The sequence below is a fragment of the Trichoplusia ni genome, chromosome 2, assembly GCF_003590095.1.
Source record: "Trichoplusia ni isolate ovarian cell line Hi5 chromosome 2, tn1, whole genome shotgun sequence".
NCBI lineage: Eukaryota > Metazoa > Arthropoda > Insecta > Lepidoptera > Noctuidae > Trichoplusia > Trichoplusia ni.
Window position 1 is genome coordinate 19143120 of NC_039479.1, and position 26518 is coordinate 19169637.

At 35.3% G+C, this 26518-nt stretch overlaps 1 protein-coding gene across 1 annotated transcript in view; it reads left to right on the plus strand.

The window, feature by feature from the left end:
- LOC113508544 (teneurin-m) overlaps window positions 1-26518 on the plus strand; it is a gene marked incomplete in the record, with an annotated part of 164468 nt that overhangs the window by 25103 nt on the left and 112847 nt on the right. The window contains 1 exon segment of the mRNA XM_026891655.1: window positions 17900-17944. Coding sequence (XP_026747456.1) covers window positions 17900-17944 — 45 coding nt within the window.

The window sequence follows — 26518 nt, forward strand, 5'->3', positions numbered from 1 at the left end:
ATGCGACGATAGATTTCCTAACGTCTAAAACCAACTATCTAAGTATCAGTATCTCTCAGTCAGTTTGGTAAAACGTCGATAAAGTCCAAGGTGTTATGTCAGCGAGCTTATGTTAAGCGTACGGTTCAAGTTGAGCTTAATAATTTTAGCTTAAAAGCTCGTCTCATTTCAGCTTAACTACCTACCTGTGAAAGGTTTCCAAAGTTCGCCTTGTAGCTATTTAATCAAATTTTTGACTTCGTTGTCAGCAGAATAAGCTTTTTTTACACCTGACATTTGTTTTTGGTATGCATAATCATTATAATGGTAAAATCTCGAATTTGATATGGGAATATTGTTTTTGAAGGGAACCAGTATCAAATAAAAGTAACATTAACTTACGATACTTTTTCACATACAAATCTGGATTTTTATAGTAAATACTAAAATAAAGCACAATACATACATACAACAAGACTACGCGATTAAAATCTTATTTTAGAAAAAAATCTTTCACAAATAATTTTGTTAAAAGCTTTTCCATGGAAAGTTTAACTCTATTACCTACTGTTTGATATTCCAATGGATTTTATGGAGCTCTCAATAATCCTAAAACGTTTACAATATCACGCGTTTCACAGATTATTTTTTCCGCATCCGAGATTGATTTCAAAAAGTGCACTTTTGTCGAGGAAATATTGAAAAAGCGTTCCACAAAATCTTATTCGTTTGTTTTGTACTGATTCTGGCATTGACATTGAATCAAATATATTTTTGTAAGAAAATACAATGAAATAAGTAATACGAATATCTTTTGTACATTTGTCGAAAAATTCATGTATTTTCAAAACCCTTACAAATTAAAATAAAGGTTTTTAATTTGGATGGTTTATAAAGAGCTTTATGTAAATAGGTTAAGCGAGTCGTTCTCATGAATTATCGCTTGTTCGCGGCAATAAAAACAAAAGGACATCGCAAAACAAAAATCCAGTAACAATATCTATAATATAACGAATATAGCTCTTAAACGCGCATCCCGGTCGGAAGTCGGCGTACTAAATCACAGGTCGCCTCAGCCCATGTATAATTCAGGAGGCCGAACGCGACACCCAACATACACACATAATTTGGGCAAACGCCGAAGAAGATTCCGTATACGGCACGGTCAGCGTGCCGACCAATTTTACGGTCTACTGGTAGCGACCGGCCGATTCAATTTCGGCTAAAATTTTATTCGTCCGAATTCGAGCGTACAAGTGAAATTCTATCGTCGGTCGTGCGATTCCCTTGACGTTTTCTAGTGGCCTTTGCTTTTGGCTTCGTTAGTAGACCATGAATGTTCCTTTGATCAATCGTTTGTCCAATCGTTTTCGTACGGCACACGGATTTTTTTTTCAGGTGTTAATTTCCTTCCATTGGAATCCATGATCAGTGCTCCACAATCAAACGATTTCATCATCATTTCCCTTTATCGATAGTCAATTGTTTCTGAGAATATAACCCAAAACGTTTTAGATACACGTGCCGGAGGCTATCAATAAATAATATCGAAATAAAAAGAAAACTCACACCAATGTTTTCCTGCCCACTTCAGTTTGTTCACTCACATTTCACATTGCTTCGTCCCTTTTGAACACAATGAAATCAAAACAAAATACGATCGATCAATTCGAATGTCACTTGCAAACATGTCGCGAATCATTAATATTAATATAAATCCATCTGTAGGCGCATACCATATTTCAAAATTTTAATTAATGTGTATCCAAAATAAATTAAGAAAAAAAACGTCACAACAGCACTCGCGGGAAAGAATGGTTGTATAGATACATAAGGGTGTCGTCAAGATATGTGAAATTATTTCGTCCCCCAATTCAATACCATTAATCAAACGTCGAAACCCATTCAGAAGGGTGGCGAAAGATGCAAAGCAATAGCTTGTCTCTCCGAACTGAATTTATTGTGTAGAACAATGGTTTTCAAACTTATTGTCTGTGCCAAAAAATACATATTTCGCCCCTTCGACGTATTGATCTAAGGAGTTTACAATATGACGGTGACATGTCTAAATTATGTGAATTTCTTCAACAAGTTTTCATTGTTCTGGTTCCTATAACAGAATATAAATTCTAAAGGTACTGTTAAAACACACTGTCCTTGATTTGGCGGAGATCTTCTGGTACTTATATTTTGGATATAAGGCAAAAAAATCTCATCCCTTAGCCCTAAAACTAAAACAGAGAACATAATGACATAACAAACTCAAAAACAGTTGAAATAATAGTCGAGAGTAATTCTAATTGTTTGGAAACCTCTGTCTAATAAGCTATCTTGAAACTATATTTCACGAGGGCCCCATTCAATACTAACAAATACTGACCCTCATAATTTAGTTTTTGTTAAAGTCACGCGTCATGAAGCAATATTTATTAGTTTTCGCTACGTTTCGTATGTTTCTGAATCATTATTTGTCTACTTGTATTTAGAATTGTATTTATAGAGGTATGTAGTTTTTTTTTTGGCTTACCTTATCTACCTTTTTTTTCGTGTATATCCTTAATAAACTCTGATTTTTTTCATTGGCTTATGAGCATGTTTTTTTTTTATCTAACCATGTGTCCCACTGCTGGGTAAAGGCCTCCCCCAAATCCTTCCACGATTCTCTATTCTGACCGTCATGGAACCAGCCCGCGCGGTAAGCGTTAAGATCGTCTCGCCACCGTTTTGCATGATATACCGGAAAAAAATAAATAAGTAACTATCATTGGTTCAATATAATGTTCCAATCAGCTCGAAATCCCCAAATGGACAACACTAAAACAAAACAATCAAACTAATCAAAGCTATAAATCAGCTACATTATTCAAGGCATCCAAGCCATACGATCCAGATAAAGACAGAGCTCCGGTCATAAACGAGTCTTAAACAATATCCATCCCACTCGCGGCTTCCTAATACCAACTAACTGTTATAGTGATGACATAACGATAGAAATTCCCGGCAGTTAGCGGCATCCGTCGCAGAATTAGGTACTAACTGTAATGGTACGAAGTTACGCGTTTGATTTGGGTCTCAGAATGTATGATCTTCTGTGAAACGGAACGGTTTCGGAAAGGCTGGTTGTTCGTCTGTGAAGTATTCTTGTGGTATTGGTAGTTTGGTACTGTTTTGTTAGTGTCAAAGCTGTGGTAGCCTAGTGGTAAAGTAATCAGGGTCCTGCACTTGATCTCTCCTGGTCCTGTTGGACAAGCCATCCCATCGAACTACAGATTACATGAACAGGAGATGCACCCATTATTATTTGTCAAGTGCAGCTGCCTGGTGTCTCGCAAAACCATGTCATCATCATTTTTTTAACTTTTAATCAACATACGTGTGGGATGCATTGTCTGTATAAAGTGCATTTGCATCTCTGACGGTTATTCGAGTACTACCGAACATATTTGGCACAACAATGCCAAAATGACAGGCACAAACAGTAATGTTTCATACCAAGTAGGGCAGAAAAGCATTTACAAACTTCAAAACCAGCAGCTCAGTACTAACGTGAATGTACGACTATCATAGATAATAATAATATCTTCCTATACGTCTGAGCAGGAATTGTGCGATGGCCGGTTTTATCTCTCAGTGATCTTTTCCAGACGACCTTTGAACGGGCCATTCAGAAATAGAACGAATATTCTAGAAAGCACATTTTTATATTTCACAGAAATAATATCTCAAATATCAAACAGCTGTTTAATATCCAACGGACACTTTAATACCTTTCAAATCTTAATTTAAAACGGACAAAACCGAAATTCACTTTCACCACGCAAATCCCAAATTAAAAGCGAAAATACGCAAAATTTTAATCACACTCATTGTTCAAAAGCCTAAGGCCACAAGCTATTGTTCCAAAGATTTAGCCATGTTTAATATACCATGTGCCACCCTAAGGTCATAATTTCTCGTATTTTAGGGCGAAAGGGTTAGCCGAGTTATTTATAAACCAATTAAAACGTTCACTGGAACCTGCAGATAAGGAGATCGATCGAATCGTAACACCCCTCGGCCTTTTAGTGCTCGGACGACTGTTGGACAATGAATTTATTGTTTAATTAACTCCAATTTCGAATTAATTGTATACTTTTTGAACGGTGGTAAAACATGAGAGTATTTAAATTATGATTTTTACGTTTACGTGGAAATTGCGCACTCAATGTAAATATTCGAAAGGATTTTATCGGACTCAGAATTCGCTATAGATCATTAGTTTGAGACTAAAATAACCAATCTATCTCGTACATGCTGTACAGCAATCGGCATTTGACTTTCTGAGGAAAGGGTCATTGATCTTGTTTTTTTGTTTTGTCTAGATTTTATCATCAATCTTTGACTATTAGCATCAAACATTAAATATTGAATAAGCTACGACCTACCAAAGTACCTACAATTATTTATACAAAAACATATTTCTTCAGCATCAATAAGTATTTGAAAATATGGAATATAGATTTGGTGAGCACGTTGTTAGCATTGGCTTAGCCGATTGACGGTAGCTAAGCTTTATACGTTGAAAGACAGGTGTGACTGCCACAGAATAAATATTTGTATCGCCTACACATATTTATTTTGTGTCGGCGTTTTTTCAGATTTTAGCCTGTGGAGATATCAAAACTTGAATGTATTAATATTTTTTTATAAAAACGTGGGCTTAAGAACATTCGTAAATGTCGTTGAAGATGTCTCAATAAATTATATGAGTGATTCTTTGAAAGAAGGCTTTGAATAAAGTAAGTAACTATAATCCACCGTGACATTTAGACATTACAATTCAAATTTATTTACGTCCCTGATACCCGTTTTTGCTCTTTGCGGTCTATATTTAGCAAATCTTCTTAACTGATATATTGACTATACGACAATATTCATTCCTGGCACAACATACCTATCTCTGCTAAACTACTGGAATAGCGTTATCGTAAAACCTAACCCGTAAATCTAAGCGAGGCATCAACATGCCCCGAGCTAAACGTCAAAGCTGGTAATATCGTCGATTAGCGAGGCAACGGGGTCGCGACCAAAAAACACCAGCCCAGTTACTGATGAGCGACATCGCTCATACGCACAATGATTAAGCGAACAATTTATTTGTGGGACAAACGTTTTGGTCCGCTGGTTATTGTACGTATTAATAACAATGGGATTCTGCGCGGATCAACTCATTTGTACGTCTCTGATTATTTTTGGTAGCTGTGTTTTTTAATCGGTCGGTTTTTCCGACCTTGAACATGTGCCTATGTGACTGGTTTATAATTATTTTGTAAGCTAGCTGGAATATAAGAAGAAAATCTAAAGCTGTAAATTTTAAAAGGGAATAAGCACCATTTTATGGCCGTCTGAGATTCTGGTTTAAATAACAGTTATAGGGCTTGTAACGAGAAAGCTAACCCCTCTCAATGTAATTTTACAAAATAAACTTTAATATCACGCCCTACTAAAACGCAATCTGTAAATACAAATTTCTAAAATGAATTTAACATTATAATAACCTGAACGTAGGTCCGTAGCAACAGCCTACGGCGTAGTATCGTAGCGTTCACGCACTAAACGCTACGGAACTTGTATTTGGCCTCTGGCTGTAGCGTAGTAAGTTTACTAGTTGTAGTATGATTAACAGAATACTATTTTCAAATTACTGTTCGGATAATTTGTAGTTATTAAACTCTTTTGTTTTTAGCGTAAAAAAATTGAACAAATATGAGGACTACTTTGCAAAATAAAGATGGCGCCTCGACCCCGCTTTAAGCACGGGTTCGGCTCCTATTCATACTTTTTATTAGATTAATAAGATAAAAAAGAATGTGAAGTTTCACTGAAATACTTAAGAATTTTATTAAATTAGTATTATGAGTTTATCTAAACTGCGAAACTAGAACTTGTTTTCAAACGATTTACAATCGGCTATTCCTTTGCACTACAAACCGACACGGCTAGCGATTACCGAAACATCTATCCCCTGCCTACGCCGGCGTCATTAAATGCCGTACAAACATGGATATCTAACAAACAAACAGACAAACAGTTTTAATCTCTTTGTACACGGAAATGTACGGCAGACGGTTTTCAATGTCGACGCTTGAGGATTAATTCGTTAAGTTCTGACGATTTTCGGTGTTTGACAGGGGAAATGACAAATTACAGGGGAATTGATTTGAAGTTTGCTATCTCTAGATTTGTTATTCAGGGTTAGCATTTTGTTTTGAAACTTGTTGATCGTGATCAGTCTTCTTCACGAATTTCAAATCGTGTTGACATTTTGAAATGAACAATATATAGACCCTAAAAATATATAACTCCTCATAGCTAGCTAGCAAGATCAATAAGATCATAATTAATAATAAATCACCATAACTTGAGCATAGAATTTTGACTGCTTTTCTGAGCCGTCTAATAATTGTACAATTTTAAGAAAAAAAGAGCATATAAACGTTACATTCTCTCAATAAGAAAATATCATAGAAAAGCCAAGTTAGTATTCATGAGTCAGATTTATTACATTTTTACTTTAATAATTTATTTTCATAACAAGCCATTGAAAGCATTTTATTTCTTATTCTAAACCCACAACGTCCATTATTCCCTCTTCTGTCATATTTGTATTTGATTGGCCGCCTCTTGTTGGTTCCGAGATCTGTTTAGCAGTCGTATTGGCGAACAGCTTATCTGACAAGCTACGGCCGTGACCACAGACATTCGTCCTTGGTATAATGTTTGCTGGTCAAAGTATACTAGTAGTTAGAAATTAAACATGTTTAACTGCATGTCTTTATATTCACAAAAAGTTTGAGTGGGTTGTGCTGTATTTATTCTAAGAATTGGTTAAAAAGTGCCAAAGAAAACAAATATAATTTAGCATACCGAGTGCTCGCGGTACTATGTAACTGAACTAACTACATGCAACATTCGCCTTCTCGATTTTATTTACGATCAATAAAACTTTTATTGCTCTAATTTAAGAGAAATACCGTTACGTAGTGCATAAAATGCAGCCAGGGGAAACACTAAAGGTATTTTTTTCTAGATATTTCTAGAAATAACCGGTGGGCAACGCGGGATTTATTGGTGGCATAAAAGTTGGAGTCTGGCAGTTAATGTAAGTCATAATATACAGGTTCGTTTCCCGACAGTTTGTTGAACGAACAGCTTTCAAGTTTCTAGATTTAGTACCCTAAATGTTATATTATTAAATATCGTGTTGTATGTCGGTACGGAATTTAGTTTTCCTTCTTGTTGGAGTTTGTTATTTATTTTTCTGGGCCCTGACTTGGTTATATAGAATACAATGGCTATTCTCTCATGGGGTAGTTGTAAACTACAAAACGGCACGTGCCTACAGTTTTAAAGTGCCTCTTTGTTGTTCTGCTTGGGTATTAAATTTTAAACTAGATTCGACTTTATACCATTGTTATAAAAACTATTATTGTATTCTTATATTAAAAAAGTAATTTGTTTTTAATTTGTATCCTTGTTTTTGATTACAAAAATAATACAGATTTTATTTGAAACCAACATTGCTTTATTGTTATAACTAGCTGTTGCCCGCGACTTCGTCCGAGTGGTTAGAAGATATAAGTTATAATTTATAACTGCCTTCTATCTATCTATCTGCCTTCTATCTATCTTGTAGGATTCAGTCAGCGTTTGCAATGTAAGCGCAAAAAATGTGTTTTTTTACGACCTTACATTAGAAACCTCAAAAATTGTAGACTATGTGTTATTGTGATGTATAAGCTATATTGTGGTAAAGTTTCATTCAAATCCATTCAGTAGTTTTTACGTGAAAGAGTAACAAACATCCATACATCCATACTTACAAACTTTCGCCTTTATAATAGTAGTAGGATATTTGTAATTTGCGCAAAACATTTATGTTTTCAAGTAGGCGTGTTATTCAAATATACGTGATAGGTTAAAATGACCCACAAATGGATCGTATGTGGGCCGACAACACATAAATCGAACATTCGCAATCGTAACAGTAGCCGATGCGTTGTCAGCTTAACACGTTTGGTTGAAGCCATGGAAATAGCGATTTATGAAATACTCAAACCATATTTTGTAAAGGGATTATTATTATTATCAATTGCCATACCTTATGACTATTTTAATGCTTGGTTGTTACTTTTAAGATAATTAATAACAATCGCGATCAGCAAATGAATTTATGAGTCTCTGACATGGAGAGGGAGACAAGTTACGAGTTTGATTTAAAGTTTCATCAAATGTCGCAGTCATTTTATAAAAGGACCTATACATATTACCTACCACTCACTTACCCTACTATTTCGAAAGTCTTGTCAATTTATTATAATTCTCAATACATGTGATGGTACACATTCGAGTTAACATTTACACAAAAATAAATATATTAGTAGTTATTAGTCAAAAGATTCTCAACTATGAAGCATACATAACAAGGTTAATCATGCATAAATAAGATTCTCATATCCGTCCGATATTTTCTAATTATTATTCATAAAAAAATAATAATTACAAACATAATCATGGATAGTAAAATAATACCTTAATAAGTCAAAACTCTTACTTAGTGGCCATATGTTCAGTCCTGACAATGGCTTGTCGTTCTGATGTATCAGAATGGCTCTTTGTCGCAGTAGGAAACTGCAATGCAGTGAGACTATGACAAATTGTATTGTGAATTAGTGTGTCTTTTAGTTTCACTGTATATATCCATTATGAGAATATGGAGTGGAAAGCTAACTGGGATGTTTGTCAAATTTTGAATCTTGTATGAGTTTAATGATCAGGTTTTTGGGAGTTTTTCAATGATCATAAATACTGTTAACGTACTTTTTATGTCTTGAAATATATTTTTTTGAAGCTTACTCAATTGTAAGATTCATTTAATTTAACCATCAAGCTAGTTAGATTTAAAAGCATGATTGAACGAAAAAAAAAAGTTTATAAAACATTTCACAAACAGGGAAATAACCAAGACATTTTAAATAACATATTCTAAAACAAAATACTCTCAGGCATAACAAAGAAAAAACAAACCACAGCCGTCAAGAAACTCCTAAAGAAGCATAAAATCGCTTTATAGCTACGAATTTCAGTACTGAAGACAAACTTCAGGCTTACGGCCTCCGTATCGTGTAATTAACCGCCCTGAAAACGCTTCAGAATCCCTTTGAAAAGCTCAAAAGATCCTTTACATAATATAGTCCATGGTCGGCCATTCACGTCGTGATTACTACAGCCGTCTCGACGGCGCAGTTCGTTATTTTTGTGTAGGCAACCGTATGTAACTTATATTCGACGCCAATTTTCATTTGCAGTTAACACAAGGCAGAATACACCCTAAACATACGTGATAAGGTCCTTTTTAATGCCCGCTAAGTTTGTACAAAAGTACGCGAGTAAAATTTGCACGCGTCGAGGCAATATTTCAAAGAAATGTAGACCGTATTGCGACGGTGTGAAAAAAATGTAGTCGAATTCGTAACGTTGCTTCAATCGTGCGGATGTAGTTGTGAATGGTCTTCTTTATTTTAACAGCGATTGTGAGACACGGCCCTTATTCATTTCGAACGTGATATTTGGTTACTGTGTATCCTGATCATTAAATTTACAAATGGGCTAAAATAATGATGTCTTCATAAGCAAATTCCATACATTATTAAAGCATCTTTCAGACATTCCACCAATTGTAGTCATACAATTGACGATCCGTCCTGGCCGTTACCAGTTTGATCCGACACATAAATTGGCGTATTAAATGCATCTGTACAGATGTTGCAACACTAAAAATGACTAATGTGTCTAGCTCGATGACATAAAAAGAACACAAAAATAGTTCATAAAATGAGTCTGAAAGAAACCGTTATTTTATAACTTGTAATTGTTCTCAAAACATCTGTCATCTTTTTTTTCCTAGCTTTTGCACGCAACTTCACTCGTTAATATAATTCTTATCGCAAACAAAATAATCTTTGTTTTATTTTTAATTAAAGCTATCCTGATACCAAATATTACAGAAATAGGTTTAGTGGTTTAGGTATAAAAACGCAATATATAGACAATTACTTGATGAGTTTGTATAAAAACCTTTACTTATTTGAATACATCAACAGGGTCACTAAAAACTGAATTGAATGAATAGATTCACTTTAAACGAATGCTTTTTTAAGTTAAAGCTTTAAATGGATTTGCCTCTGATTTATTTTGTTGGGCCTCCGTCCTGAAAGTTGTTAGTTTAGGACTGTTTGTATAAGTATTACTAGAATTTTAGATAAGTGTTTGATTTAAAGTGAAATTAAATGTAATTTACTCGTTTTAAATGGTGAGTACTGTTTGGTCCTTTTGTCCGCAACGTTTAGATTACCATATTTGCTCTTGAAAGACCAAACTAGTGTAGAAAATTAACGTGGAGTTTTGAGCTAACATTACCACTTATTTTATGCATAATGTACTCAGTTTACCTAATACTTCATCACCGAAATAACCTTATAAGAACCAGTACTAAAAGTTACGTAATAGATAAAGTACTAAACCTTAAAGGACCAACCTTACAAGCAAAAACAAAACACGACAATAGACTTTTTTTCATTCTAAATATCTATAATTCAACTTTAAACATGAACATTACTTTTTTCGTCATTGGTTCGTAAAAACATAATGTTCGAATGTCCATCAGAGGTCGAACCACGGCCCGTCACGCACGGCCGCACTGAAGCACCCACAAAACTATCATTCAAAACACAGACGCAGCTTCTGCGGTTATAAATTGTATTGGAAATAGAACTGTGAGGAATTGCACCTCGATTTATGTTTTGTTGCCATCCAGAGGTAAAGCAGCTTACTCATAGAGTAGAAAAATATAGAACACGCTAGATCAATCTTTTGTCAATGTTGGAATATAGTGCAAGTGATGCTAGTCAGTAACATCTGGAAATATGTAAATGTTCTAAATATTATTCAATGAAAAACCAGTGGACGAATATGCGCTGGTGATGATGATGAAAAAACAGATTAAAAAAATGTAAATATAGTCAACCATATATTTTGTTACAGTGATCAGAAAGATAGAACAGAAATTATCTTTAAAATGTAAACTCATACCTTTATATCATAAAGTTAGAGTAGATAAGTTCTGGAAAATCCTAATCAGCTTTCGATTCACTTAAAACCCGTTAACAACCGTTTCAAAATAACTTCTAATCGCTAATTTAAAAATATCGATACTAAATACCGGGGCTGTAAAGGAAATTAAATGTCACGATAAGAAATTCTTAAAGTTTAAACTTTGTCAGATTTGGGTAACCAAGTCTCAGAAATCCAATTACCGGATCAATTATTTGATAAAAATGGATAAATAAACTGTAGATTATTTATCAATAACTGGTATTTTTTTAATGCTTGGTTTAGTACAACTATAAGCGTAATACGAAGTAAAAAACCGATTCCTAAGTTCTGCTAAGGATTGGCACCGTCGCATTAGTGGAGGCTATTCAAACTACCCTCTTTTGATAGTTAATTAAACGTCAAGCGGGAAATATTCGCGTCATTAGGAGAGTCGGCGGCTTCGAGTCGGAAATGTCGCCGCCCCCCCAGCCCTTGGTACTTTCCACCAAGTATTGATACTATGGGTTCTCGAAACCACATTTTACGTCAAAAAAATGTTTAGTACCACCATTTGCAATCAGTCACTGTTTGTTGTTTTACTTCGAATCAAGTCTCGAGCAGCAGAATAGAATTGAACAGAATATCAGTTCAGAATGCGACTTTTGAAAACTTGAACGGAACGACGCTACTACACAAATATTCTATGACAATAGCTTATCCGACTGAGCCGGCTTCCCAGCACATTTTCAAAGCATCAATGTTTTATGTCAACGGAACCAAATACGCCACACAAGCATCAATAAATAAAAAAACAATAATCTATCAAAGCGTCTACTGAAGGCGCAAGTAAATTGACCATTGCTTTGATCCTAAATGCTTGCTCATCCGAAACCACAACTGAAGTTAAGATTCCAAACTAGTTCAATTTCGCGTCCGGCGTTTCGAAATATTCGGATACCTACTACAGGAATGTTGAGAGCAAGAATGATAAATAAAAACAAAAGAACATCACTTAGTAATGAAAATATAGGTGATTGTAATAAATTCGAGTTTGCAATAAGTCGCCGAAGTAAGCCTTCGACAACCCTTGGTAAGACCGGCGCCGAGTGCTAAACAATATTTCATTAGACTATAAATTTTATACGTGAAGACGTCGCCGATTTATTCGAAATCTCTCCAGTTTTAAAACGTGTTATTTTAAGTTTTATATCTTGGTGTCTTGTTATATCTTGTAATAAGTTCGGTGTAACGTCTACATTTTCAGAACAATGCTTAAATCTTTTAGATATTATACATGTTCAAATTAAACTGAATACGTTTCGGCATGAATGTATTATGTTGTAAAGTTTTACAACTTGGTAGTTGTAAAAGCAGAACTTTGCTAATAATTATGGGTCTAATACATACCATCAGGCTCTTCAAGGCTGGATTTAGGATGCGCAAGATGACTATATATGAAACTTGTTATTACTTGTTATAAGTTTGCAATTCACAACCACATTACCTTGACCCCTCAGTAAAGTGAGTATGCATTTAGGATGGTACAATATAGCTATTGATAAATTAACAACGGAAGTCCATGCTTTCACCATCTAACTCATCAAACATAACATCAATATTTTTATCGCATATTCAAATCAAATCATACTCTATCGTACTGATACATTTATGGTCATTCTCCGCATGCGGTCCTAAGTTCCATATCCCGTCCTCGGTGACATTTCCTCGATTGTCTTGGTCCTTTAACACAACACATTGTCTCATGTCGGAATGTATCTGCTCTATAAGGAAAGACAATCGTGATGATGCAAACAAAGATAGTGTTTGGACAAAAAAAAACTTCACACGGTATTGAGCGCTTTAGTGTTGTGCCTGCGGAGCCTCTTGAGATACAATGGTCCCGTATATCTCCTTCCTGGCATCATGTTGTTTTTTTTAGGTGTCTCATTTTATTAATTTAGTTTTGTGGCTGGTTGTTATTAATATAAAATTGAATTCTGACAGTCGTTGGATTTTTGGATTTAAATTTACATTTTTTTAGTACGGATGACATAATTTTCCTTTGACAGTGTTAAAGCAAAAAGGTTGCATGGTTTTCTAATCACGACTACAAATTGCGCCTACCTTTATTTACTATACATAATTCTAACCTCAAACTCGATCGGAAGAAATAAAAAAGAAGCTTAAAGGCACATCATAGACGCATCGACCTTAGTCGACCTCTTTACGACTTTTAGAAGGACCTTTCTCCTAATATGCGTACGTGAGAGAGCCCGCAATGGCCACGATAAAGAACACTCACCGATCCCCCCCCCTTACCTCCCCCTACACCCTATGGGAGCGCGTGGTCAAAAATATAAAGGCCCAAAATGAAATTCCTAGCGGCCCATAAAGTATAGAGTTACGTCATTATGGATAAAAAGACGACTGCCGATTTGGCCCAAAAAGTTTTCTAGGTATTTGTCATCCGATATTTTTCAGCCAACGATACCTTTGAGCCCTGTAAGATTTTTAACGACCGTGTGCTTTATACGATATTATTCCGGCTTGAAAATAACCAAGGATAAGGAGATGCATGTAAAGCTTTTGTTACTCGTAGCAACCATATTGACCTAAAAACTTTCAAATATATTGGGCCTATATTCAAACATGAGCTAAATCACAAATCTCCTCAACCAGAGACGTCAATCACTGGATATTAAATTTTGCTTTTCAATTTTTATTCGGGCCATTACTTTTATTTTGATTACGGCTTTTTGCGCAAATTGCCATCAAATAACTCAATTCCCAGAAACATGTTTTGACGTCATCAACACAAATTACCCATCGATCCTTCCTATTTAATACAACAGGTAGTAGATCTCTGCGAACAAATGCAATCGCAATTTTTTGCATATAATTTCTGAAACAAACTAATCTAAAGAATCATTAACATATTTTTCCATCTGATGACTATTTATGTATGATTTATTTGAAAGTAACTTTTTAAAAGTTGAAGAAAAACAAACAGAAGACGTCATTACGACATTTTAAGGAGCTCCCGATTCATATCTAATGTCGCGTGACGGTGCGATATACTTTGACGTGACATTATGACGTTACGAACCCTATTGTACCATTTGAATATCTATTCATAAACAATAGAATCATTTTAACTGAAGAATTATAACATGGTCATTTATCTTTGTACCACACCACAAGCTCGCAATGTTTATAGATGATATTTCTGGGCCAGAAGGTGGTTTTTACCTTTGTTACTTTAATAAACTAGAAGCGAAACAATGTTGTGAATAGTGATGTGATACAAAACAATTAATAATGGGTATACAAACAAATACAACTGCAACAACTATTTATTAATTTGTCAGTTTACTGTAAGTTCCGATAAAAAGATCAATGATTGTGTCAGAAAATTGTGTCAGTCGGCGGATATCATAGCCTTACAAGAGACCTGGCTACTTCCTATGACATACCGATACTGGGCACTGTTGACCAGGAGTCGCATACACGGGCACGTCAGCAGTGGATATTTCAAACGGTGTTTTGAAAGGAAGACCTTACGGTGGCGTGGCAATACTGTGGCGTAAAAGTGTGTTCAAAAGGTGACTGTTATCGAGTGAATAATGTTTTAAGTTTAAAAGCATTTTTGTACGTTTTCTTTTAAGGTAGTCAAAGATGGCGATTTCAGTGTTTATGTACATGCCGACAAATGGAATAGACAATCTTGGAGAGTTTACGACATGTTTGGCGAGGTATGTGCGATAGTTGATCATTACGCTATAGAATCTATTTACGTACTAGGAGATTTTAATGCTCATCCGGGAGACTGTTCGGTAACGAGCTAATTAATTTATGTATGGACCAACAATGGTCCTGTGTGGATATAGATGTGTTAGGAAGTGTATTAAGTAATTATACATTTATAAGCGAGGCTCACGGGTGTGTGAGGTGGCTCGATCACTGTGTTACTAGTCATTCTGCCAAACAAACTATTAAGAATGTATTTATTAATTATGACACGTTTTGGTCTGATCATTTGCCCCTAGTCATTGAGTGTGAATTAAGTGCAATTATATGTAAAAATAGTAATTATAATAAAAATATAAAAAATAAAGCTGTTTGGGGCTATAGAACTAAAGAACAAATAAAAAGCTATACCAAATTGTGCAATAGTAAACTGAAATTAATAGATTTTCCTGTTGAATTAAGAGAATGTAGTTATGATATTTGTAATTGTAAGGAACATAGAAATTGTCTAGATAAACTATATAAGGATATAATAATAGCATTAACAGACTCAGCCATTAACACTTGTGAAACTAAATCTCACTCGCGTAAGAAAAAACATGTAATAGGATGGAATAAGCATGTATGTGAAGCTCACAGGGAAGCTAGGAGTAAATTTTTATACTGGGTTTCTCAGGATAGGCCACAATCCGGTACTATATATGAAGAAATGTGTGAAAGTCGCAAATTATTTAAAAATAGATTAAAGTGGTGTCACAATAACAAAGAACAGATAAAAATGGAAATTATTTCGGAATGTCGTGCTTCTAAAAACTTTAGTGATTTTTGGAAAGCAACCAACAGTTTAAATCATAAGACTGGCCTTCCAGTGAGCGTGGGAAGTGCGAGTGATAGCAGAGATATAGCTGAACTGTTTAGAGAACATTTTACCACTAAGTCTCCACTGGGTTCTTCGTCTGCAGATCCTGGGTCCACCATGACCGGTGAATTGTATAGGGTGTCTGCTAAACAAGTTCGACAAATTGTGAGTAGCATGTCTAGGGGCAAGTCACCGGGTCATGATGGACTCAGTATCGAGCATCTAAAATACGCTGGTGTTCATTTACCGCGTGTGCTGGCAATGTTCTTTACCTTATGTCTGAATCACTCGTACTTGCCTATAGACCTTATGAAAACCATCGTAGTACCAATAGTTAAAAATAAAACTGGAGATTTGTCTGATAAGAACAATTACCGACCGATTTCCTTGGCTACAATTGTGGCCAAGGTGTTGGACAGTGTGCTCGACTCAGAACTTGATAAAAATATTAATATTCATGATGCTCAGTTTGGTTTTCGCGCGGGACTTTCCACTGAAAGCGCAATTCTGAGTCTGAAGCACACTGTCCAATACTACACGGAAAGAAGTACACCTGTGTATGCATGCTTTCTTGACCTCTCCAAGGCATTTGACCTTGTGTCGTATGACTTGTTATGGGAGAAACTCAAGAAAACCCGCGTGCCTACACAGGTACAACGGATTTTTCATTTCTGGTACCAAAACCAGAATAATTATGTAAGGTGGGCAAATGCCTTCTCGGACACGTACAGGTTGGAGTGCGGGGTGAGACAAGGTGGTTTGAGTTCTCCTAGGCTCTTCAACTTGTACGTGAATGAGCTTATAGTTGGGCTCAGCAGCACACGAGTGGGATGCTGGATTGACAACATTTGTATGAACAACTTTAGTTACGCAGACGACATGGTGCTGCTGACCCCAACTGTAAGTGCAATGAGGCAGTTGCTTGCAATATGTGAAACATATAGCATTCAGCATGGATTGATGTACAATGCTAAGAAGAGCGAGTACATGGTTTTCAAGGCCCCCGGTAAATGTACATTGAATGTGCCCGCAATAAAGCTAAATGGCATTGAACTAAAGCGGGTAGAAAAGTTTAAATATCTTGGACATTACGTTACAGAGGACCTTGAGGACCAGGTTGACATAGAACGGGAACGTAGGGCATTGGCGGTTAGAAGTAATATGCTGGCCCGCAGGTTTGTGCGTTGTAGTAAACAAGTTAAAGTCACTCTATTTAAAGCCTACTGTCAGACTTTCTACACGTGCAGCCTGTGGTTCAGATATACGCAGAGGACGCTCAATGCCTTACGTGTCCAATATAACAACGGGTTTAGGATGTTGTTGGGGTTGCCCCGTTTTTGCAGTGCCTCCGGTATGTTTGCGGAAGCCAGGGTAGACGGCTTCCACGCGGTAATACGCAAGCGGCTCGTATCACTACTGAGCAGGGTCAGGAGCAGCACCAACAGCATCCTGCAGGTTATTGCGGAAAAGCAGGACTCAGACATCCTGAAAGCATTTATACGCGCACAAATTTTACTATAAATCTTATTATTTTGTAATTATGTATGGACATTGTTCTGAAATAAAGATTATTATTATTATTATTATTATTATGACGTTACGAACCCTATTGTACCATTTGAATATCTATTCATAAACACATAGAACTCATTTTTGACTGAGAATTATAACATGTGTCGAGTTTTTCTAGTAGCTACCCAAACTCCGTTCAAACGTTTGATAAAATTTGAACTTTATTTCATAGCACGAAAGTTGGATTTTCTTTGTTATAATTATGATCATTATTTTGTGAATGAACTGTGTGTCTAAAGTATACTTAGAAAAGTGTTTAGATGGTTAAACATGTTTTATTCTTGTACGTGACGTCACGATTCCGTAATAGACGTGAATGAATTTGTTTGTATAAAACTCCACAAGTTTCGTATTGCGGTCGACGCAACATCTCAAGGCCTTGAAATATTTTTGCTCCATTTTACGGATGGTAACACACTGAGAAAAAATGGATGTGGCTTATATTAAGGCTGGGCAAATAACACAGAAATGGTGGAACCATTAACTTCATACACCTCGCAAAATATTTGTTATTCCCAAAAAAGGTACAATGGTAACCTAATTTCAGTAACGTAAATAAAAATGTTTTAAGTTTTAAAAGCAATATTTAATGTACGTTTTCTTTTACAGGTGAGTCCCAACAGAATGGGGATGATTGCAGCTATAGTTATATAAGTAAGTAAACCATTATAAATACCAACATCTTGTGACGTCACCAACCCTTTACCGATAAGTAAAATGTGAGCTATCGACGCTGAAATTCAATCAATTACTTTACTCTATATCGTTACGTAAAATAGATCAGGTCATTTATCGATTAAAAATCGGTAACTAAAGAGGAACCACACATGGGTACCCCTATAAATTTAGAATGAAGGCAAAACTAGTTAGTTACCTTCATTGTGAATTTATAGGGGTATAGAGGTGATGGACTCCCAAACTACAGGCGACTAATTGAAATGTTTCGAAATCTGAATCGGTAATGTACTGAATCCATACACTGTTTTGAAACATGGGTCCTGTTATAACGAACAATCGTGTTCTAGAGGAGAGTCTCTGACTTGTTACTGACATAAGCAATAATGAACCATTTATTTAGGCAAGATACCTTATAGGCTTATAGGTTATAATATGCCCTGTCTATTTTTAGTAGAAGGCATAAAGCAAATCTCATTAAGACAAAGCAAAAGCAATTAGCACCGTTAATAATGAACTTATTGTTTTAAAAATCTTGCGTGAATAACAAATACAAAACATTAGAATTGTGGCATAGTACTGATGTTCCTATTACAATCATAAATTTATTTGTCACACAAATTATTTAAACATTCGTATTCATGCGGTGGTCGAACACCTTGTTTGCTGTGAGTCACTTATTATATCAATTGTTTCCATAATACAAAAGTCACATGGACTTGCGGTTAATAACCACATATACCTACCTCTATGAGGAAATATTCATAGTAAATAACCCCAGCTAACAAAACTTCAACTACGAAGTTACTCTAACGAAAATCCATTAAATCAAGACAAAGATTTAAGAACTAAACCAACTACTCGTACTAAAGCGTTCAAAGTGAAATGTAAACATAATAAAATCTCCATTACCTTAAAAATATCCATGGGATACTTGAAAAACAAACTCAGGTAACTTGGTCCATAATAATAAGATTGCAAGGCAACCAGCTCACTTCACCTCTGAAAATATCCCGTTAAAATTGTGGGAATTTCTTAGTTTGATTACGCTCTGGCGTAAAAACAATCCACTTTGAATTTCAACAAGTTTGTTCGGCTCTTCAATAACTTAATTAGTAATGCTGGTCTGTATTCATTTCTGGAAGATCTCTTTGGACTTGTAACTGCGTTTGTTATTGCCTTAAGGGATGATTATGTCTGTGTTAGCTTGGGGTTTGGCGTCGTTTGTATATCTGAATTGTTAATGTGTGAGTTGGATCTGCATGCAGATTTTTGTGGTGTTGTTTCTTTGTTTAGAATTTAATAAGATTTAAAGCTGGGTTTTGCCGATTGATTGGTTATTTAAGGGACAAACACCTTTCTTGAGTGCACGCTACAAGGTATGCTATTTGAAAATAATCTTAAACTAAAATGTATGATTACATATAAGGAGGTACTAGTTGAAAAGCAGTAATCTTTATTCACAGTTCTTTATTCCTCGATGAAATACGTCTTACTAAAGGAAATAATAAACATTAATTCCATAACTTTCCCAGCGAATACTGCTCTAAATCGAAAGAATTCCAAATGATGTCCATTTGCAACAGAAAACTAACCTGTAACGCAAACTAGGTCTGAAACTGCATCCACGACTAGCAATTCACATTTACAATTCCACTCGCGTCTCAGACTGTCCGCATATCATCCATCCTTTTCTGTACACCTACTTTTTTGTGACGATGTCTCTTTCTAATGCATTGGATTGCAGAAAGCCGATTTCAAAGGTACTATTCTCACGTTTTGTTTCGAGCAGGGCGCCGAGGTACTGATTTTGAATGCCACATATGAACGTAACTGCGTTGAATTTTTCCTTGGTAACGCGATTTTTAAAGTTCGGTCGATTTTGCTTTTCGTTTCACAAAATTTGTTACTTCGGCAGCGAAAATGTTTTTTGTTTGTTTGGACTGATGTTTGGTGGTATAGGACAAAAGTGGTATTTATTTTGAAGATAAAAATACAACGAACACTCCGGTTGTGGCAAGACCTATTTGCATACTGACCTAAAAGTTGAAAACAAAACACGACTCAACTCCCTCCAATTCCGTACAAGTAGTAAAAGTCAATAGAGAGATACGGTTTATTCTGGAGGACTGGCGATCTGTTACTTTTACAGTATTATTTACACAACGTTATACAAACAAATACTAAAAACTATTGACCAAAATATAGATATTAGACGTTCTATTTTGGACCAAAACTTATGCTTCCAACTTTTGCCGTGTCTTCCATTAAAAAACTTCTCACGACTTTAGATCGGTCATCAATTGTTTATTACATATAAAAATTCGAGTCAGTCGAATGGTTATGGTAGACTGAATACATAACAAGAGCTATGACCTCACCGGCATCGTCATGACCCTGAAGGATACCGACGGAATTGTGACCGAATTACTCAAATTCATTGTGTGTACTCGTTTAGCTACGATTTATAACGAGGGATTATTTCTATTTTGGGCTATAACATTATTACTAAAGGTATTCTGACATTGGCAGTAACGTTAATAGTTTGAATTCTTTCGATAATTAATACTCCAATTAAAATTTTGTTATTCTTCTCAGGAAGCAAAATATTTGGAAATGTGTGTGGCGTATGTATAATCGTAATGTATTTGGTTGTTTTCTTCTCAAATTTATTTTTGATTCCAGTTTTGCGTTCTTTGGATCCACGGAGATGATCTGATAGTGAAGGTGTTACATTTTTTTCACTGCTTCTCCCCTTGTTTTGACCCTGTTTATTTATAGAAGCACGAGTTAGACTTTGTGACGTTTGAGTTGACCACCAGTACATATACTTAGACAAAACCCGTTTGTCTATTATATTATTTCAGTATTATAGCAAAAGTGTTGTGAACACTGCTTCAATGTTTTTAAAATGAACTATAATCACCTCCATTGACCGTATTTTGTAGATAACTCGTCCTCGCTTTGTTGAAAATTGCATCCCCTAAGCCAAATATCTGAGCCTGGCGTTTACACTGACAAATAGCACATTAACGCTTTCCACGTTGATTTAAGACTGAAACTTACGTACAAAAGCCTACCCTAATAAAAATAGAACCACATAAAACATATAATTATATTTTTCTCTCGCATCTCGAAGGCAGGACTCGTTTTCATTCCATACACCTCCGCAAAATATGGTCTTTCATAACTCCCCACAAAAAATCCCCTGTAATTTAATGCTCCTCCTGAAAATAATATGTAAAAATACGCGCTGGGTAGGGGCCACTTTCGGCCCGTTTCGGGCCATTTCGGACAATTTCGGGTTGGTGCCGACCATTACGGGCACATCCTTCGCGCCGTTATCTGGCCCGTAAGAATAAATCAGGATATTATTTTACCCCGACAAAATATTATTCTTCATATCTAATCAGTGAGGCAAGAAATATGGATATGATACCGGCCGAAATTGTATTTATGTGTTATGGCTCTCATAAGTGCCGACTCGGGCACCCCTACGTGCCAAGGTTTTGAGTTGCCTCAATACGTTGCTTGTACCCTCTTCATCAAGGATACAATTGTCTTTAACATTGCCGCTATAATATTTCAGCCTCAAGGCTCTATATTACCTACATAAACTACGGTTACTTAATGTTCCTTCAGATCCTACCCAAAAGCATCTCCAAAGCACAATACAATCAAAAATATGAATAGCTCCAAAATGTTTCGCTTCGCACGATTTAAATTACAAAATAAACAGATACATACATATTATAGAACTTATTAAAACATTTCTATAACAGTGTGCCAACAATCTTAGAAGAGATAAACTAAAGTTTTCAAATTTCAAAGAGGCGAGCGTAACTCAAAACAAGCACTTCAATAGTAACAACCGCAGTCACTCTGTTGAGACATTTTAATCAAGAAATCTTGGCGTCTTGAATCAAAGGAAAACTTGAATACCTACATAATACTTGTTAAGTAACATGACGAATTAAAACAGTACAATAGTTGTGACATTTTCTCGTCGATTCGGTAATTAAAGGACGACAGATTGTCAGCTTATCTTTAAATAACTTGAACAAAAGTAAATGTTTTTCTGTTTTATTTTATTTTGAGGTAGGATCCAATAGGTTTAACGTCGAGGATTTTTCATATTGAAATTATGTGATTTGTTTACCTACTTAAAATATGAATGAAAGCAATTGTTTTGACTTGAAGTTAAAATGTTCCATTTAGATTAATTTCCAACTTTAGATTAATTATATTTTATCGCTGGTCGAAATAACTTCTAATGAAATAAATGGCTATTTTTAAAACGTGGAAGAAAATGAACGTTATCGATTATGTATTGTAGGGACATGTAATCAAGAGGATTGTGTTTCGTTTGCGGTTACTGCGGTCACGGTATCAATACTTACCGGCCGTAAACGTGAAGACATTGACAATCCTTTAAAAAGTCGGTAGTTATTATAAACAAATATAAAAAGTCAATACTTTAATAATAAGATTACAATTTGACACTAGAACATAATTATGTGATGATCAGTGATATTGGCACAAGATTTTAAAAAAAATCTCGTGCCAAGAGTACAAAAGCACGTAAACCAAATATGATCATCGATAATTTTTTTTCAATTGGGGATTTTCGAGCAGATTTTATAACTATGGACAAGATCTACAAGACCCAAATAACTACGTACCGAAACCATCGTCACTAATATTCCTATACTCAATATCTTCAATACTCTAACTATCTCCCTTTATACGAAGTATTTCTCCATCTATTACTGCTCCCGATATACTTGTTTCAACGTTCCGAACAAATTGGCAATAGAATTTCATATGGGCACAATTCAACCGTACCGTATCTTGTAAGATATTTACATAGCCTTCCAATCGTTTATTCAGATAACCGTTCATATTAATAGCAAGACAAAGGAATGCATTTGGTACTTCATGCGAAATACAATACGGTTTCGAGTGTACTGTAAATCCAACACTTGGTATGGCTTCTAACGATGCTAAGTGTACTTGTTTTTGTATCTCTAGTTTTGTTTTAAGAAAGGTTTCAGTATGACTTTCAGGTATGAATCAGACTATATGGGTATTTGCTGAATTCGTGGGAGCTTTGTCAACCAGGAAAGCTGGAAATTATGGGCAAGACGCCTCTTATATTTCGCAATTTAGGCAGAGATGTTACCAATCCTAATAGAAGTTGATTACTGATTGTTTATAAGTAGCTCGATTATACAAAAACCCTTAAGCACCATAAAGTTACAGAGTTCTATCCCCATCAAACTAGAAAATAAACAGTCCATACAGCGTCATAAATTTAAAAGTATTGCTGTAATAATTCCGCCTAACAAAGCCAATAACAACTACAAACCAATTCCGAAAAAACTAAATAGAATAAATCTAAATCCAACCCGTTTCAAAGTTGGGATTCGTCGAGTCATTTAGTCAGTACTAATGCAAATCTGCCATAAATTGTCAATAAACCGGGTAGTGGGGGGTTAGTTTTCGATAGTTCTCGTTCGGCGGCCCGTGACGATTTATAGTGCAAGTTTTAGATGGAAAAAGTTGGTGATCCTGTCTTCTTACGATGTCCCACGGGTAGGGCGTTGTTCTAATACGTACTGTCAATTGGGAAAGTGCGTCGTTATGCTATGTCTTAGTAAGCACGCGTTTCTTTGTCTTTTCTTAGGGAGGAAATATGGGACTGGTGTAGCTATTTATCTGTTGTGATCTGAAGTAATGTGTTTGTAGCTTTACCTTATAAAAAACAAACATGTCATTATTCAAGAATGTTTTGGTATTTAAAAAGACCACGTTTAATTACAACACATGCAAGCAAAACTGCGATATTAAAATAATACAGCTAAAATATGCTGACGTTGACGCCAGCTTATCGAGCATACATCTCGCTACTTTATTCACGTACAATTTGTGTCCTTATTTTTCGTATATTTAAGCATGTTGATGTTTTCCCTGTATCCGACCAGCCAACCAGGAGCAATATACATGTTACGAAATAAATTTCATCTCTCAGCAAAGAACACTAAATAAGCCCCCAACAAATTACTTCTCCAGTCCCCGAAGTAACTTACATAATGCTGAAACAGTATACTTAAAATACTTGGGAGTTATCAAAGAAAAATCAACTTTAAAATAAAAGTTGTAAGTCACAATTCTGCTTAAGGCCCGGAGCACCCGAGATAATCTTGTTGGGGAGTCATTTTTGACCAATTTCCCTCGGTATTGAAAATATTTTATAGAGGCCGACATCGCAAAGTCACATAGGACCCGATAGGCTTTGTGCGGACGCCGTTCAACGTTGTTTTGTTCATTGTTTTCCGTAAGCTACATAGTTATGTAGACAAAGCTTGTTACTGCTGCCATTTTGTGTTAAAATCAATTTTACATAATATAAACATAATAACATGCACTCGTGGTGAATAGCGTGCTGCCTGGACGTCTAAAATTTAAGAGCTCTTTTTGGAAATTGACTGCATCAACTTGTTTTGTTAAATTTAATTACGAAGATAGTGCAAGTGAACAACATACATATTTACTACAATTTAAATACAATAAGTCGCTATTGTGTAGGCCATTCGTGTAACTAAAAGTTTTAAATGAATAAAGTTCCAAGATAATAGAATGGGCAGAACAACACGAAATACAATAGTGAGTCGATTTGAGTACGTCACAACTTTAATTTATTATTGTGTTCTTGTCAACAAACTCAGAAATAAATAACATTGAAGATGTATTCAGACTAGCTATTATCTACTTAGGTCATTTAAATGAAGTTCGCTTTCTTTTTTCAATTGTATGTTCAAAAATGTTTATCGTTCAGCACAAAATATACAACAGAGTTGACAACACGAACTAAAATAAATAAAAAAAAAACTTGAAACAATTACGAAATAACACAGTTAAACTGTATGCACCGTATGTAACGTCCAAACCAGTAAAATTCCACAGCGGTCTAAACCTTTCATTCACAATTTTTGCAGCTTAAGCCGACAAAGAACAGAATTACCCTTTGAACCCATTTTTTCTTTCAGTTTTCCTCAAACACGAAATAATCAATAAAACAGCATAATTGTTAAAACTTCGTCTGTGTCGCCAATATTTTCGTTTGGCTTCTTTTTACTTGGCGTTCATATTCCGGGCTACGCGGGCACCAGTACATGGCGAGGTGATTAAATAATTTGCATTCGAACCGTCGTTATTCCCATCGATGCTTTATTTAGTTTGCATTTTGGGATGCAGAGGATAAATTAAAAATACATTTTCGTGTTTCATTTAAACTGACCGTGTAACGAAATTTAATCGTTTATTTGTAATCGTGTTGAGTTTTTAGTAGCCCATTCAAGTGGTTATTAAATATTTGCGACTGGTACCGCTTTGGCACAAGTTGAAGTCAAGCACTAGATTTTTAATTTGTTCCTGCATACAAATAATATAAGTTCAAAGAAAGCATTTCAGTACTAAAGGAGCTTTTAATTAAAGTAAATTAAGGCAAAGTTAAAAAAACTAAAGAAAGACCGTCTAACTAAAATGAAGCCTGGAGAAAGTTTATCCTCCTTAAGACTAACTTTGCTATTGAAGGATAATGAAATAAAACATGGAAAAGTGGAATAGACATCTCATCGATGTTTTATCAGCCGATAAAAAATCGATTTGGGAGCCAAACATTCGTCAAATCACCCATTTTCCTCGTAAACGTTTCAATTATATGTGTTGATGTCTAAAATGGTTTTGAAGGTTTACGTAACTAAACGTACGTATTGATTGAAAACATTTTTGTTAACATTTGATAATTCTTTTAGGTTGACCAAACTACGCGACAGCATAACTAATCGATTAATAGGGGTTTAATCTTATCGGTGTACGATTTTTCTCAAGTTTAATCAAATTAGTTTCAAATAAGTGTGATTATACCAATAACATTATATCAATTAATTAAAAAGAAACGTTTATAACATAAAACAATTTAATGTAAAATACGAACAAGAAAATAAAATTAAAATTTGAATTGCGAACAATAGCAGAAACTGAAGCACACCTCCCCAATAAACATATTTCTCCGTAACTTAAACTATCATCGCTAGACGCTTAAATTTTGAATTTCGAACGTGAGGTAAGGTAACACAGAATGGGTCCCCTGTTGCCTGTTAGCAGCCATGGTTCGCGATACCATCACATTTCCCGTGGCATTTTGATAAGACAGTGCGTTACTTTTATGGCCTAGTCTATGCACTGCAACTGTGTTATGTGAAAATGGGAGGTACTTGACATGGTAATAGGGGTATTTGTTAGACTATTTTATGTGTTAGATACGCTTTGTGTGGAACGTTCATATCGAAATGTGGAATAGGATGTATTCATTGTCTAGTAGTTTGTATTAGAAATACTGGACTGCATTTTCGTTTGTACAATGATGGATAAAGGTAGCCAAAATATTTTGACCTGTACACTTTTGTATCTGCGATTAATATAGACTATCCGTTTTGTATATTATTCCGAGGAAAAAGCTACATAGGATCAAAATAATAAAATAATCCC